We start from the raw sequence: 16863 nt of genomic DNA on the forward strand, positions 1-16863 counted from the left end.
ACACTGCGTGATATGATGGGAAGAGTCCCTGGGCCAGATGACGAGAAGCCCCAGGGATCCTCGTGCTGCCAGTTATGGACCATTTGATCTTGAACAGCCCACTGTCCTGACCTGTTTGTTATCTGTCAAGTGGGAATTTTAATACTTACTCTGCCTGTCTCACAGGGTAAGGATGTAAGGCCATTTAGAGTCTTTTTTTTAAACCCCATTTAGTATGATAGTCATAGGTTTCCCTGTAGAAATAATAATGTTTGACTATGGGGTGCTGACTCACACCTGGCTCAGGAATTACAAAATATACAGCATATAAATTTTATTATTTTCCTTCAATCCAAAAAGTCTTGCAAAGTCCCATGTGTTGGGGGTAAGGAATCATGGACCTGTGGCAAGCATATTATACATATTATTTTACGTAACTTTCATAATAATCCTATAGAGTAGGTCTTGTCATTCCCATTTTACAGGTGAAGAAACTTGTGTGTATAGAGGTTAAGTAATTTGCCTTCATATTAGTAATAAGTGGCCCGAGTCCAGAAATGCTTGCTGGAGTGATATCTGCTTTTGACTTGTGAGACTTACAAAGGAGAATATTTCTCCTAGTAGCTGACATTGATTGCATGCTAAATGGTTGACAAGCATTGTCTCATCTGATCTCCACAACTCTGGGAGGTATGGACTATTATTAGCCCCATTTTTCAGATGAGGAAACTGAGGCTTAGACAGCTATGTAACACCCTCAGGTGAGTCGGGGAGCTGGGATTCAAGTTTAGCTCTAATGACTCCAAAGCCTGGCATGTTGCATCTTTTGTTGGGCAATCAGGAAGTTCCCAGGGGAACACGGAGTATAGACAGCCACATTCTGGAAAGACTAAGAAAAGGGATGGTTGCAAACAGAGATGAATGTGGAGCAATCTGGCCCCTTCCATTTCCTGGTCCTTCCCCTTCCCTTTCCCCTCTCTTGCCCTTACCCTTCCTCCTTCTGGACAACAAAGTTAGCTATCATCTCAGGGACATGAAATGTAAGCCAGGATTGGGTGTCCAGTGCTTTCGGCAGAGTCATCGGAAAGAAAAATAACTAGAAGAGATTCACACGTATGTCAATCAGAAGGAGAAAAAAGTTGTTTCTTAGGCTATTCAGGGCCTACACAAAGGCAGAAATGATGAGATATTCCAGCAAAGGTGCCATCTGGTCCTGCTGGTCAGCAGGCCTGAGATCCTCGGGGAACAGATTGAGTCAAAGTCAGCAAAATAACACCTAACATCATTGTGTTTCATTTCTAAAGTGATCAAGGAGGAGGTTTGCCCTTTGGTGTAGAAGAGGTCTAGACAAGGTTCTGCCCCCCTGCCTTGCCTCTTGGCTTTGGTTCAGCGGGGAGGCCAGACCAGCCAGGGAGGCAGTGGGCTCCTGCCGTCCTTGATTGTCCACCCAGAGAGGCTCGGCAGACTATCTGCCTCTAAAGGAGCCCTGGGGGCCTTACTGCAGAAAAGGATAGCTCCTGAATCAGATTGATCCTGGTTCTGGCACGGAAAAGTCCCACATCCTGGGAAAACCCTGTAGTCCGGGTGCAGCTGGTCACCCTACAACTGGCAGGGTGGTAGGCAGAGCCGGCCAGAGAAAACTCCCCCGAGGTTAATGCTAAGACTTTTAATAACAGGGATGTCTAACATTCCATTTAAAGATATTTGCTATGCTGAACTGGAATGTCATGCCCCTCTGGTTGCTCTAAACCTTCAAAACGGGTACTTCTACACTCAGCCTTGGTGGGGGAGGGGCGGGGAGAAGAGGCTAGAATGTGCTCCTAGTGAATTAAACTAAACTGACTAAATCTGAACTAAACCCACTGAGCTAAATCTCACAGTGGCTCTGTCTTGTCAAAAGTCATACAGATAGCAAGTGGCAGAGGCAGGGTTAGAATTAGTCTGTGTGATTCAATACCTGTGCTGTTCCCCTACCCTTGACCTGCTCTGGGATGTCCTAATACTGCCAAGGCCACAGAGACTGCCAGGGAGCTCGCAAAGGGTCTCTGCAGGCCCAGCTCGCAAACGTTAGAGTGTTCAAGGTGGAGTGTGCATGTGTATGTGAGAGAGAGAGAGAGAGAGAGAGAGACAGAAATTACATAACAGGTAGAGAGAAGGGTTTGCAGAAACCAAACAGACCCATCTTTTAGTTACGTTGATACCAAGCCTCTAAAAGGACAGGTTCTAGTGGCATATGGGAACTCAGGCTCTGTATACAGTTTTTCCATGCCTGGTCCTGCCCCTCAGGAGGGGTTCCCTGGAAGGGGCTGGGCCAGGCCCCCCCAATCCTCCATTCTTAAGAGATCTCACATCCACCTCTCGTCCCCAGCTCCTCCCCCAACCCAGGTCTCCAGAGCCCTACACACTCTGAGCCCCAGCCCCTCTCACCTGCATGCTATCCTCCTCCTCACCCCCTTTCTCACCAAGCTCCAGCCATACCGGCCTTTCATCAGCTCCCTAAACTACCTAAACTCTTTCCCGTCTTTGGGCTTTTGTCTTAGCTGTTTCCTCTGCATGAAACACTCTTTCCTCATGTTCACATGGCTGACGCTCCTTATTATCCAGGTCTCAACCCAAATATCATCTCCTCCCAAAGAACTTTTGGGGCCACCCAATCTAAAGGAGCTCCCCCATTCACTTGTGAAACACTCAGTTTGAATGTATTACAACCTGTTTTTCTTGTCTGTCGATCATGTCTCTCCCTGCCTTGGTTTACAGACATTTCGTGATTCAGGCCTGGCTTCCTGTGGCCTCCATCATTCATCCCTGGTTGCCTCTGCAGACCCATGGGCACCCTGCTCTCTCTGGGTTTCCAGCTTTCACACGTTTTTTTCTACCTGGAGGCCTTCTCTTCACCTCACCTCCCACTTCACCCCCTCCCCTGGCTATATCAGATATACAAATATTTCCTGACCCCCTAAATCAAGCTAATTCCTTTTCCCCTAAGTCAGCCCATCAGAGTTCTCAGTAACCTGTAATTCAGGTGACGGCATCATGCAGGGATGCCAGAGACCGAGTCTGCCTTGTTCACCATTGTCCCACAAACCTCGCTTCCAACCTGACACATGGTAGGGTGAATGGGCAAATGAAAGCCTACTATTGACAGCACCGGAAGAACTTAGCTACTGCTGCTGGCGGGCCACACATGGGTAGTTGCCAGGGAGACAGCTCCCATCCTGCGTTTGCCTGAACTAAATTGAGAGCTGGGGCAAGGGAGAGCTCAAAGCAAACAGAGCCCAGTGTCACTGGCTGTAAGTGAGCTCATCTGTCTGTCGTTGGGCTACGAGGAGGAGTAAGTGTTCCAGGGTGAGGAACACACGGCTGGAGGCCCAGAGGCAGTGATCAGGGAGCTGCTGGGGAAACTACAAGTCATTCTCCCTGGATTGCATGGGATTGAGCGGGAGGCGAGAAACGAAGCCAGACCACAAAGGGCTGTGTAAACCTTGCTGGGACGGTGAGCTTGATCCTAAAGGTGTTGGGAAATCACCAAAGCGTCTACAGGCGGGGGTGAAATCTTCTATCTACATCCAAAAATCATAGTGGCTACAGGATATGTCTTGGGATGGAGCTCCTCAATCCTCAACCTAAATCCTTGAGTTCTCTCCTGGGTTACCCCACACTATATTCTAGCTCTCTCTCTCTTAAGGAATTCCTAAATGGGTACAGGATACAAGGGCTTCAACAGAAATCTCCCTTAACCTTCATGCTGGGTTGAATGGTGGGCCCCCCAAAAGATAGCACATCCAAATCACTGGGACACGTGAATGTGACTTTATTTGGAAAAAGGGTCTTTGCAGGTGTAATTAAGGATTTTGAGATGAGATCATCCTGGCTTACCTAGATGTGCCTTAAATCCAATGGTAAGTGTCCTTATAAGAGGCAGAAGAGAAGACAGAGACCGAAGAGGATGAGTCCGTGTGGCCACGGAGCAGAACTTGGAGTAATGCTGCCATAAGCCTAGAAAGCTGAGAAATGCCGCAGATGTTGGACGAGACAAAGAACAGTTCTCCCCTAAAGCCTCTAGAGCTTCATGTTGACACATTGATTTTGGACTTCTGGCCTCCAGAATTGTGAGAGAATACCTTTCTGTTGTTTTAAGCCACCCCGTGTGTGGTACTTTGTTATGGTAGCCTTAGAAAACTAATACAACCCCATTCTAAAACTAAGCTTTCGCCTCGGGACCTTTTGTCATCAGTGGACCCTTATAAATCAGAAAGCTTCCTTTCTGTTTGGAAGGTGTTATTGTGACAGGCAAGGAGCCAGACTAGGCTATCAGTGGACCCTTCTCTGCACTGCTTGGCACTAAAAGGGCACTTTTACCCACATCAAGAAAGTGTATCCCCAGCGTGAAGCGACAGACAGACAGATCAATGGAGCTGGGTCTTTGGCCAAGGTCCAAAGACTCTGAGAGTGAAGCTGGGATGCGGACGGGGCTCTGCAGAGACTAATAAGTTGGAAAAGGGAAGTAAGACAGTGAGTTGCTCTATGGTGGTGGGCACAGATATGGCAGGGATGGTTGTTATTCAAACAGGATTCCTAGCTTCAGGTTCCCAAAAGAGGTTTGGTGCTCTAGAACATTTAGCCTTGCCTTTAGGGTAGGCTTACTGAGGCTGACCATCGATAAGACTTCAGTTATCAAGAGTTCTTTAAAGCGCCCACTGTGTGCCTGCTTAGTTTTGTACTGTACAGTCAACATCTGCATTTCCTGACAATGAGAAGCCAGCCCACCTCTGAAAGCACCAGTACTCGACCTTCAGTTCTGCAGTGTCCCCTTCCTGGGGAGCCCTTCCCTTCCCTGTAGATGAGTCAGATTCCTCTGCTGGGGGCTTCTTCTTTGGAGGACGATCAGCATCATAGTGATATAACAATCTGCGTGAGCATCCATGCACCGTCTTTCTCCTTGACTAGCACCCCAGTATCTAGCCTGGTCCAGGGCTCACTCACTGTAGCTGTCCAATAAGGAACTGAAGAACTAACCAGGTCAATTCTCAGGCCCATCTGAGTTTCCAGAAAGAGAAAGATGTCATCTGGTAGTTTCAAACCCTCTGAGAACACCTACCGTTAGGGGCCCAGGCTTAATCTCAAGAGAAGGAAATAGGATCAAAGGGAAAAGGCCCAGGGCATAAACAAAATGTACTAGGAAGGAGAGGTGTCATCCTTAAACCCAGGGTTGCAAGAGACCAAAATTTCACAACCCTCCCTCCACAAAGAGGGATCTTTGTGCCAATTGTTTGTCTTGGCTAAAAAATGGCATCTCATACCTCCTTCCCTGTAACCCCGTCTCTCCCCCAACTCTCCCACTCACTAATTTCTCTTTGTGAATATCATTTGGATGGGCTGGACTCTAAGGACATCCAAATCTCATCAAAGTCCAAAAGGATACCTGACTCAACACGAGTCCTTCCCAAAGTGTCTTCTGCTTACACTGAAACAAACAAATGATGTAGCACATTGGGTTTGCAAGCTGGTTGCCACCAGATCTCTGCTGTAAAATAGGGAACGTGCCTATCTCTGATGGGAGAAAATGCGAGAATGCCTTTGAGCAGTCCTGGATATTGCCCAGGACTCCCCATCTGCCTTGCATCTTGGGACCAAAGTAAGTTCTGGACCAGATTATGCTGCTGGTGGGGTGTGGGGGGTTGGATGGAGAACTCAGGTTACCAGAGAGGGTCAGAGCAGACACAATGAAAAGGACTGGCAAGAAGTACCACCTGCCCTCCTCACAGGGTGTCTCCACCCAGCAGTCCTTTGGTTCAGGACAGCGTGATGCCGGGGTGTAAAAGGGACTCCAAAATAGAAGAAACAGAGATGGGTCAGAGCCAGTCCTGGGACACAAACACCAGTATATTTTATGTGCACGAATGTGAAAAGAAAGAGACAAAGAGATCAATGGAGACAGAGCAGGCTATGGGTGCACAAACCAGTTGTGTGTCTTTCTGAAGAGCTGCTGCAATTGGGAGATAATCCCAACCACCTCAACAACCCTTTGCAGAGCCAGGAATAAGTCTAGGATGGCCGCAGGGTGAACGGTGCTCTCCCTGCCTTAGCCATCGCTCCTCTGGGGCTGGGCCTCTCTGCATCCCCTGCAATTATGTCTGTACAGCCCAGAGCTTCATTCATACAGGTTCTCAGGGACTGACACACTCAGTGGCTGCCTCCCCAGGAGACCCATGCAGAAGGCAAGGGACCAGGACAATAGGACTCCTGGGTACTCCCTAGGTATTATTGCTGAGAATAAGCATAGGCTATTGTGATGCCATTAGGACTCACTGGCATCAGAGGGAACAGGGCACAAGGGACAGGACGCCTAGCAGACATCAGAAGCGGTTCAACCATGCAGGGCAGCACAGATGGCGATCTGTAACTCGCGGTGCTGCTATGGCCAGTGGAGAGAGGCCCAGGACACCAGACGTTCACGAACAGCAAGCCGACTCTCCCTCCCAGCACCCCCACTGCTCAGCAGGTCTGGGATTACTCCAAATTTTTAGTCCCTGGGCACTAAGGTATTTGGAGCCCTGAGGATACCCAAAAAGGAAGAGTTGAATTCTGGGCTATCACCACTGAACTCTGAACCTACAAATCCTGTGGTCAAGGCCTGGCTCATTGCCTCCCTTTGCTGGAGGGCTCTGTGCCCTATGAGGGACAATAGGAGCCATGGGGAACCTGAATGAAGCAGAAACACATTGTCAGACAGGCAGGTTTACTCTGGAACCTCCCATACTTGGAAGTTTATAGGACCCAGAGAGAAGATGGTGCCAAGGAATGCCCATAGGGCAATATCTGGAGTGGCCAGACCTGGTGGGCCATCTAAGGGCTCGGTCAGGCTGAGAATTCTGGAGGCCTTACGCTGGGAGACATCACCAAGCTGACCTCCAGATTCTGTCATGGAAGAGGAGAGCAAAGGTGGGCAGTGTGGTCTAGAGGCTCACGTGGGGGCCCGCAGGGGTGTTGGGATCCAGGAGCCTGAGATCCCCCTGGTTGGGGGAGAGTACCAAGGAAACAATTACTGAGAGGGAACAGGGAAGCCGGACAATATTCTTGCTCTGGAATCCCCTCCATCTGTTCATGGATCCCTGGAAGCCCCAAAGCCTTGGAATTGGGGCCACTATAAAATCAAAGGTGGGGCTGGCCCCTGCAGAATGTAGTTAGTGCCTGGATTTGAGGAGCCTGCCCAGGACACAGAGTCTGGGAAATGCTCTTCATCCTGTCCCGGGCAGGGTTGGTTTCAGAAAGCAACCCTGCCAAAGGCAGAGTCTCCCAGCCTTTCTCCCACTCCGAGACACGACGCTTGCCCACACCCATCCCAGCTGTCCTGGCCCAGTGCTACCTGCATGATCTAGGTGGAACAACATAACAAGGAAGAGGAGATTCTCTTCACAGGTGGTATTATCACTTTTTAATGTTCTATAAAAAGGGAAAGGATACTTTCTACCTAGGAATCCTAGTGTGGTCAAGAAGCGACCATGTACCATGGGACAGGCTGCATTCTGATGGACCCCTCCCCTTGGGGAATAGGGGCCCGTGCTGGAAGTGGGCTGGAATGAGGACTGTCCTATCCACTGCCAGCAATATACCTGTCACCGGGAAGGCAGGGCAATCAAGATGACAATGCTCATGAGCGTGGCAGGGTAATACTGTTTAAGGAACAAGCCCAAAGTGTCAGCATTGCTGGGAGGGATGGGGATGGGGTAGCCCTGAGGAGGTTTTGCTGCAGGGCTGGGGCTATGGCAGAACCAGAACTGACCCCTTCCCACCAAGGATGCTCCAAAGACCCTCCCAAAGCTGAGAGGCCTTCATCTTTTTCTCCCTCACTCATTCTCCATGGGTCTCCAACAATGGATACTGTTCTTCTAACCCCTGAACTGCTAGATTGCCCCTGACTGGCTTGAAATAAACCAGTCAGGTGCGCCTTTCCCATCCCCCACCAAACATACACACTGATTTGTCTGTAGGTCCCCATTGTGGATCTGTGAGGCCCATCTTGGCCCGACTGTGTTGTGGATATCACTTGTTTTTCAGCTGGGCCACTGTGGGGAGGGGGCATGGACGGAGAAGAGCACCAGGGGCACTGCTAGAGCCCATCAAACTGGGGTAGCAGTGGAGGGAAGGCTGCAGAGGGCAGGCAGGCTCTGTCTCAGGGTTCTACCTCTGGCAGCTGCTGTGTTCGTTAGGTAGTTGGGGTTGGGGGTTGGTGGGGTGATTGACATGGATAAAGGCCTTGAAAATAAGAGAGAAAAAGGGGAAACGCCACCAAACACACAGGGATTGAAACCTCCAAAAGCCCAGGTTTGGTGGGTATCCAGCACCAGAGGGCCCCCCCAGAAGGCCAAGGAAGCAGCGTGGGCCCTGGGGGAAGGGAGAGGAGCCAAGGGCAGGCCACCAGCCCATGCAGACCAGCATGGCTGCCAAGCAGCCTCCTGGTTGCCCAGTCTCTCCTGAGGCTGCAGCTCAGCAGGCCCCGGGGAGGTATTGGTTGCAAGCAAGCACCTGAATATTGCCTAATGGAACCAGCCAAAGCCCAACGAAACCAGGTGAGAGGGCACCAGGTGGCCGAGGCGGCAGCCCAAAGCCTCCTCAGACCTGGCCTCCCACCTTTCGCCCCACTTCTGTGTCCCGTAGCCAGGACATGGCCTGCTGCTTCCAGAGTCACCCATGTAGCCTAGTGGCTGCTAAGCCATAGGTCTCCTGCCGCCTGCCTCTGAGCTGGGTAGAGATCCGTGGACCATCTCCAAAGCCCTTCTGCTGCCTCCACACCGTGCCCCCAACACCCGTCCTCAGTGGAGGCAATGGGGGCAGTGTGTGCCCCCAGGGGTGAGGCTGGAATGGGGCAGGGCTTGTGCTGTACACAAGGGCAATGCCACCAGCTTGGTACCTTTCTCCACAGGGTCCATGAGAGACCCCCCACAGCCCGCCCCCCAGCCTCCCACTCAGTCAGTCTTGATGTGGCCATTGGCCAGGGCCAGGGGGCCTCCATGCAACCCCGGCTCTGCGTCCTTGTCAAAGCGGAGGCGGAGGGTGTTGCGGATGATAAACTGCTCCATGATGAGGGACCCGCAGAACCAGGGCACGGCGTACTCCAGGGTGATGAGACCCATGAAGTCAAAGTCGAACTGCGAGTAGTCCCAGGGGCAAGCGTTGAACTGGCGCAGGATGAAGCCGGTGGTGAACTCCCACAGGTAGGTCCAGAGCGTGTAGATGAGGCAGCGTACCAGCAGCGGGCAGCGGCCCCGCAGGCGCAGGTACATGCGCTCCACGATCAGGATGGAGGTGCCGTAGATGAAGAGCGCCCATACACTCGTGACCCCTGGAAACTTCCAGTTAAAGTTCACCACGAACTCCCAGGCTGCGGTGAACATCACCTCGCAGAAGTAGCCGTGGATGGCATACAGGTACCAGCGAGACAGCGCTGTCAGGGGCTCCGCGGAGGCCATGGCTCAGACAGGGGCCAGCTACTGGGGATACAAAGGAGACAAGTGAGGGAGAGAGGGGTGTAGAGAGGAGAGAGCCCCTCCTGCTGCCTTCCCACCATCTAGTGCAAGTCTCTGATGCGACTAGGGTGGAATGGATTTCAAACCTGCCTCTACCTTTCTCGTGGGTTACCAGCCATAGTCTTGACCTTATCCCCTGCTCATCATTTTATTCCATATTCCTTACCTTAGCCATGTGGGCATGAGAAATAAAAGGAAGAAAACAAACAACCCCACTTGCTTCCTCTGAGTAACTCTACTCAAATGTTACTTGGAAGGAAATGTCTAGTACACTCCCTATAATAAATTCTTTGGATTATCTGTGATCAGTGAGTCAGGTGTCCTGGCCCACCAATCACCCTCATTTCTAGGCTACTAGCTGATTCCTCACCAGGCCCATCCAGTGGAGTCACCATCTCCCCCCCCACATCATATTTCTGATATCTTTCAAAGCAAGCTATCACATTTGTCTTTTCTGTGTGTGTGTGTTCACAAATACACAACATAAAATTTACCATTTCAACCATTTTTAAGTGTACAGTTAAGTGACATTAAGTATATTCACACTGTAGTGCAACCACCACCACCATCCATCTCTAAACCTTTTTCATCATCCCAAACTGAACTCCATGTTCCTTAAACACTAACTCCCATTCCCTCCCCAGCCCCTGGCAATCACTAGTCTACTTTCTGTCTATAAAATTAATTACTCTAGGTACCTAATTTAAGTGGAATCATACAATATTTGTCCTTTTGTGTCTTGCTTATTTCACTTAGCATTATGTCTTCAAGGTTCATCTATATTGTAGGATGTGTCAGAATTTCTTTGCCTTTTTAAGGCTGAATAATATTCCATTGTGATTTGTCTATCTCAATATATCACATTTTGCTTATTCATTCATCCATTAATAGGTTGTGCCCACCTTTGGCTATTGTGAATAATGCTGCTATAAACATGGGTGTGCAAATATCTGCTTGAGTCCCTGCTTTCAACTTTTTTGCGTATATACCCAGAAGTAGAATTGCTGGATCATATGATCATTCTAGCTTTATTTTTTGAGGAATGGCCTTGCTGTTTTCCATAGAAGCTATATCGTTTTACATTCCCACCAGCAAACCAAAAGGGTTCCAATTTCTCCATATCCTTACCAGCACTTGTTATTTTCTGGTTTTCTGATGATGGCCATCCTAATGGATGTGAAGTGGTAGCTCCTTGTGGTCACATTTGTCTTTAACTGCTCCATTAAGTGGGGGTTTGGTGTTTAATTTCAATGTTGAGAGGAAACCAGTGGGCTGACACAGGAGAGAGTCCTCCCTCCACTTCTTGTTCCCCTCCTCCTTCTCTCTTTTAAACCTGGCCAGTCTTCAAGGCCCTGTCCTGCTTCCCTGAAGACTGGCCCAGCCAATGGGCCTCTCCAATTTCTTCTCACTCTTCACCAGCAACTGTCTGGACCACTAATTTGGCCCTTTATCAAATGTCACCCTATTTACTATTTTGAGGCACATGCCCTTTTGATCCAACTAGCCTGTGTACTCCTTGAGGGCAGCAACTGTTTCCAATCTTCTATTCTGCAGATGTGGCAGAGGCCCCTCCTGAGCAGACATTCTATAAATGACACATGTTGTTTATGCAGAGGGTTGGGTAAGAGAGTTCAGGGCTATAGCAAAAATAGGGAGGCAGAGCAGGAGAACATGAATCCCAGATCTGCCAGATGCCAGTGGACACCAGATTCAACATCACTGTCAATACCCTCTCAAAGGTGGGAGATGGGTTAGAGGTTAACAATATGACATCTATGTAGGAGGGGTGGAAACGTGGAATGTGTTGGTCCTTATACCCACATGTGGTGGTTAAAAATTGGAGGGTTATCTCAGCTGTAGAGATCCCTCCTGAGGAGTGAGGGAACCCAGCACCACACCAGACTCCCCAGCCCAGGAAAAGAAGTCCCCACAACTTTTGGCTGTGAAAATCAGTGGAGACTGTGGCTGAGTGAGATAGTGGGCAGCTAGAGTCCCAGGAGTTCCTCTTAAAGGGCCTGTGCATGGACTTAGTTGCTGATGGAATCACTTGTTCTGAACTCCAGCACTTGGGTAGCAGCTCAAAAGGTCCCAGGGACGTATGAAGAGTAACTGAATTATGTGGCTTCATGGCAAGGGCAGGAGGGGCAGCTTTCTCCCAGACAGAAATGCTGACAGGAGCCATAGTTCCTTTGTTGAGCCGTCTCCCACCTACATGCAGACAGAACTAGCGACACATCTGAATCTCCATTAACCTGGCTAACACCATTCACACCGCCCTGGTGATTCCGCAAGACCTCACCCCACCCAACTTGTGGGCCTACCCAAGCCACTTCCATTGTCCTGTTCATACCAACAGCTTGTCTTGGCTCATGCTGCAGACTTTCCTAAAATTTCTCAAAGGTGCACAAACCCCAAACAAGCAGCATCTGGCCTTAGCATGCCCTGTACCTCTTGTTAAGCATCCCCAAATCTGGAACTAGTGGCAACCAGCCTCAGTTCACAGCTTAAGTTCTCCCAGGCACCTCCAATCCAAGCACAAGTGGCAACCATCTGCAACTCACTTTGTAGCTCCTACCAAGTGGCCCCAGGCAGGGTACAGGCAGTGGTTGAACTTGGCCAGCAACAGAGCCCCTCCCACAAGGCCCCAGAACCCACACCTGGTGGCCAGCTTCAGATCACACCAGTGCACCAAACAACCACATCCACAAAATGAAACACCCAAATGGCAGAATGGGAAGGCATCAGAGCCCTGCTAAAGTGAATCCTGCTCCATAGGGTCAGTCCCTGCACAATAGCTCCTCCTCTGTAGACATGAGCAGTCCTCACAACCAATCAGCCCGAGGGTCAATCCCTCCCATTGGGGTGCAAACAGCATCCAAGGCTCAACTACAATAGAAAGGCACACACAGCCCACACAAGGGATACGCGTGGAGCACCTGGCTCTGGTGACTAGGTAGACTGTGCCACTCACTGGGTCCGACAGGATACCTACTACATAAGGCCACTCTACTAAGACTGGGAGATGGTCTACCTAATACATAGAAACAAACACAGGGAGGCAGCCAAAACTGAGAGACAAAGAAACATGTCCTAAATGGAAGAACAAAAAAACAACGCTCCAGAATAAGAACTAAACAAAATGGAGACAAGCAATCTACTAGATGCAGAGTTCAGGACACTAATTATAAAGATGTTCAATGATCTCACAGAGAACTTCGACAAAGAGGTTAGAAATATAAAAATCGAGATAGAAAATATAAAAAAGAACCAGTCAGATATAAAGAATACAATCACGGAAATGAAGGCTATATTAGAGGGAATCAAAAGTAGATTAGATGAAGCAGAGAATCAAATCAGCGATTTAGAAGATAAGGTAGTAGTAGAAAACACCCAATCAGAACAGCAAAAAGAAAAAGGAACCCCCCAAAATGAGGATAGTTTAAGGGGCCTCTGGGACAACATCAAGCATACCAACATTTGCATCAGAGGGGGACCAGAAGGAGAAGAGAGAGCAGGGAATTAAAAACCTATTTGAAGAAATAATGACAGAAAACTAACCTAACCTAGTGAAGGAAATAGACATACAAGCCTGGGAAGTGCAGAGTCCCAAACAAGATGAACCCAGAGGCCCACACCAAAACACATCATAATGAAAATGCCAAAGGTTAAAGACAAAGAGAGAATCTTAAAAGCAGCGAGAGAAAAGCAGTTAGTTACCTATGAGGGAGCTCCCCTAAGACTGTCAGCTGATTTCTCAACAGAAACTTTGCAGGCCAGAAGGGATTGGCACGAAATAGTCAAAGTGATGAAAAGCAAGGACCTACAACAAGATTATTCTACCCACAAAGTTATCATTTAGAATGAAAGGAAGATAAAGAGCTTCCCAGATCAGAAAAAGCTAAAGGAGTTCATCACCACCAAGCCAACATTACAAGAAATGTTAAAGGGACTTCTTTAAGAAGAAGAAAAAGATAAAAAATATGAATAATAAAATTGCAGTAACTACATACCTACCAACAATTACTTTATATGTAAATAAATTAAATGCTCCAATCAAAAAATAGAGTCACTGAATGGATAAGAAAACAAAACCCTTACATATGCTGCCTACTTCAGAGACTCACTTCAGATCGAAAGACACACACAGACTGAAACTAAAGGGATGGAAAAGATATTTCATAAAAATGGAAACAAAAACAAAAAGTTGAAGTAGAATACGTAGACAAAATAAACTTTAAACAAAGTCTATAACAAGAGACAAAGAAGGACGCAGTAATCCCACTTGTGGGTATTTATCTGAAAAAACCCAAAACACTACTTTGAAGGAACATGTACGTCCATATGTTCATTGCAGCATTGTTTACAATGGCCAAGATCTGGACTCAGCCGCGTGTCTATCAATGGATGAATGGATAAAGAGGAAGTGATATCTATATCTATATCTATATATCTATATCTATATATAAATTATAGATTATAAATATAGATATGTAAATATATAGATATAGATATAGAGATATAGATATAGATATATAGACATATATATGATATTGTAATAATGATATTGCAACTCAACCATAAAAAAGAATGAAATCTGCAACAACTTTGATGGATATAGTAGGTATTGTGCTGAGTGGAGTAAGTCAGGCAGAGAAAGACAAATGTTATATGATCACTTGTATGTGGAATCTAGAGAACAGGATAAATGAACAATTCAAACAGAAACAAACTCATAGATACAGAAAGCATTTTGACTGTTGCTGGATGCGGGGGTTGGGAGGATGGGTGATGGAGGGAATTAAGAGGTACAAATTGGTAGCTACAAAACAGTCATGGGGATGTAGAGTCTGGCATGGGGAATACAGTCAGTAGTATTATAATAACTATGTATGGTGTCAGATGTGTACTGAGTTTATCAGGGTGATCAATTCGTAAGTTATATAAATGTCTAATCACTGTGTCATACACCTAAAAATAATATAATATGGTATGTCAACTGTAATTGAAACATTCTTTTAAAAAGATGACATCTGCAGTCTGCCTGTCTGTCTGGGAAGCTCATCTTTCAGCTACAGCGGGCATCATCACTATAATACCGCCCTTGTGCATTCCTCTGTGGTCTTCCAAGCACTCTCCTTCACATTTTGTCATTGGTTCTTACACAATTAAGATTCATGTGAAAGAGCAGGGAGTTTTACTCCCATTTTTTAAGAGAGAGAGTTGGGGCTCAGAGAGAAGTCATTTGTCCCATATCCCAGGGCCAGCGAATAGAAGAGCTGAGCCTAGCATCCATAGCTCTTGATTTCTACTTCAAAACTCATCCTCCTGTATAGCGCTGCTCATCTCTTAGATGTGAGTGTCAAACGTCACCCACTGCTCCAAAACATTCAATAGCTGCTCATTTCCTAATGAAACCCTACAGCATCCTTGGTCTGGCACAAAAGACTCTCCCCGATCTCACTCCAATCTACTTTTTCAGCCTTATTCTCACAGTCCAGCTCTCTCTGTCTTCACGCCTTTGCAGACGCTATCCATTGTGTTTAGTGTGCCCCTGTCCTCTCACCACAAGTACAAACCCAGCTTACAGGTTACCTTCAGAATAAAATCTTTTCCATCCTCCCAGCCACAAGTCTTCTCTTCCTCCTCTGAATACCCGCAGCACTTACTCTGCCTCTTTCTTGTACAGGTGATTTTCTCTTTTATTATGTTGATAACTTAGTCTCCAACTAGACATCTTTCCTGTGTATCCCACTCCTTGCTCGACACCTCCACCTAAATGTCCCATAGGCACCTCAAATTCCTTTCCTAAATCCAACTCATTATCTTTTCCCCCAAACCTGTTTTCTTCCTATGACCCATCCTGATAACTGGGACCACCATGTACCCAGAGGCCCTGGCATCATTCCAGCTTCCTCTGCCTGTCCTCACTCTAACATGAGCCCCCTGACAGTAAGGACCTTGTCTGTTTGGTTGAGCACTGCATCCCAGAGACTAAAATAGTGCCTGGCACGCATTCAATTCACTAACAGAGACATTTCTTTATCAGTTTTCATTTGCTACCTAACAATTCATTGCAAAACTCAGTAGCTTAAATCTACCTTCATTTATTATCACAGCTCACGTGTCTGTGGGTTGGCAGATCTTGGAACTCGAGACTTCCACCATGAGACGACGAGTCCTCTGGAGGCTCTGTCCTATGCTTGGCTGGTGTGGCTCTGCTCCACTTGTCTCTCATCCTGCTCCTGGGCCCAGGGGACTAATCCCAGCATGTTCTTCTCATGGCAAGGGCAGAGGCACCAGAGCGAGCAAGCCTGACTGCACCAGTACCTTTCAAGACTCTGGTTAAGTCACGCCCACTGACATCTTGGCTGAAGCAAGTCACATGGCAAAGCACCAAGTCACCCATTAGCTCCCGTCCTTTCTACCTCTTATATATCTTTGAAATTCATCTCCTCTTCATTTCTCTTTCTCGTTGCTGCAACTCTGGTTCAAGCCCTCGTCATCTCTCATCTGGATGACTCCAATCATCTTCCCGCTCATCTCCATCCTTGCCTCGCTCCTTTCCAATTTATTCATCACACTATGAAAGAGTGTGTAGAAACAGCAATCTTTCTAAAATGCAAATCCAATGTTTCTCCCCACTTGAAGCCCATTTAGTGGATCTTTAACATCTACAGCGTGAGGCATAAGCCCCTAGGGATGGTTGGCAAAGCCCATTGGTGACCCACCTCTGCCTCAGATTCTGACTTCCAGATCTTGACACTGCTGTTTTCACTACCTGGGCTGCCCTTCCCAACTGCTAACAGCCCCACCCCCACCCATGGCCCATGAACCCATAAGCCTTCAAGAGCCAGCTCCTCCTCTGAAGACTGTCCTAAGCACCTCCGTCTCCAGAGCTGTCCACCCCTCACACAGGTTCTTCCTCCTGAGCCATTCCCAACATCAAAGCATGACTCAGGTTTGCACAGGGTGTAATGGTTAAGCACAGGGGATCTGGGTCCTAACTGCGGGGATTTGCATCCTGGCTGATAACCACCCTCTGCAGGATCTAGGACATCTTACCTGACCTCTCTGTGCCTCAGTTTCCTTATAGGTAAAGTGAGGATAATAAAAGTACCTACTTCTGAGAGTTATTGCAAGGATAAATGAGCTATTATAATAGATACAACTACTAAGAACATAGCCAATGCTCGAGAAAGGGTGTGTGGGGACAGAGTTCCAGAAAGCAGTTTCCAGGCTCTCGGCCTCATGTGGAAAGGTGCTGGCTTGGGTAGTAGATGGCTATCAGCTGTGACCAGATGGCCATCCGCTGTGGCTGGGTGGCCATCAGCTGTTACTGGTTAGCCATTAGCCACTA

At 47.9% G+C, this 16863-nt stretch overlaps 1 protein-coding gene across 9 annotated transcripts in view; it reads right to left on the reverse strand.

The window, feature by feature from the left end:
- Positions 1–3773: 3773 nt before the first annotated feature.
- TMEM229B (transmembrane protein 229B) overlaps positions 3774–16863 on the reverse strand; it is a 44127-nt gene continuing 31037 nt past the window's right edge. For 2 of the 9 annotated variants that reach the window (XM_081049849.1, XM_081049853.1), the window contains exon 3: positions 5852–9470. In XM_081049849.1, coding sequence (XP_080905975.1) covers positions 8946–9449 — 504 coding nt within the window. In that variant the 5' untranslated portion in view covers positions 9450–9470 and the 3' untranslated portion in view covers positions 5852–8945. Of the gene's footprint in view, positions 9471–10634; positions 12093–15604; positions 16087–16863 lie in introns of those variants that run through there. The other 7 variants (XM_081049852.1, XM_081049855.1, XM_081049847.1 and 4 more) reach the window with 6 other exon arrangements.

The sequence above is a fragment of the Rhinolophus hipposideros genome (genome assembly GCF_964194185.1).
Source record: "Rhinolophus hipposideros genome assembly, chromosome: 5".
In the NCBI taxonomy this organism is placed as follows: domain Eukaryota; kingdom Metazoa; phylum Chordata; class Mammalia; order Chiroptera; family Rhinolophidae; genus Rhinolophus; species Rhinolophus hipposideros.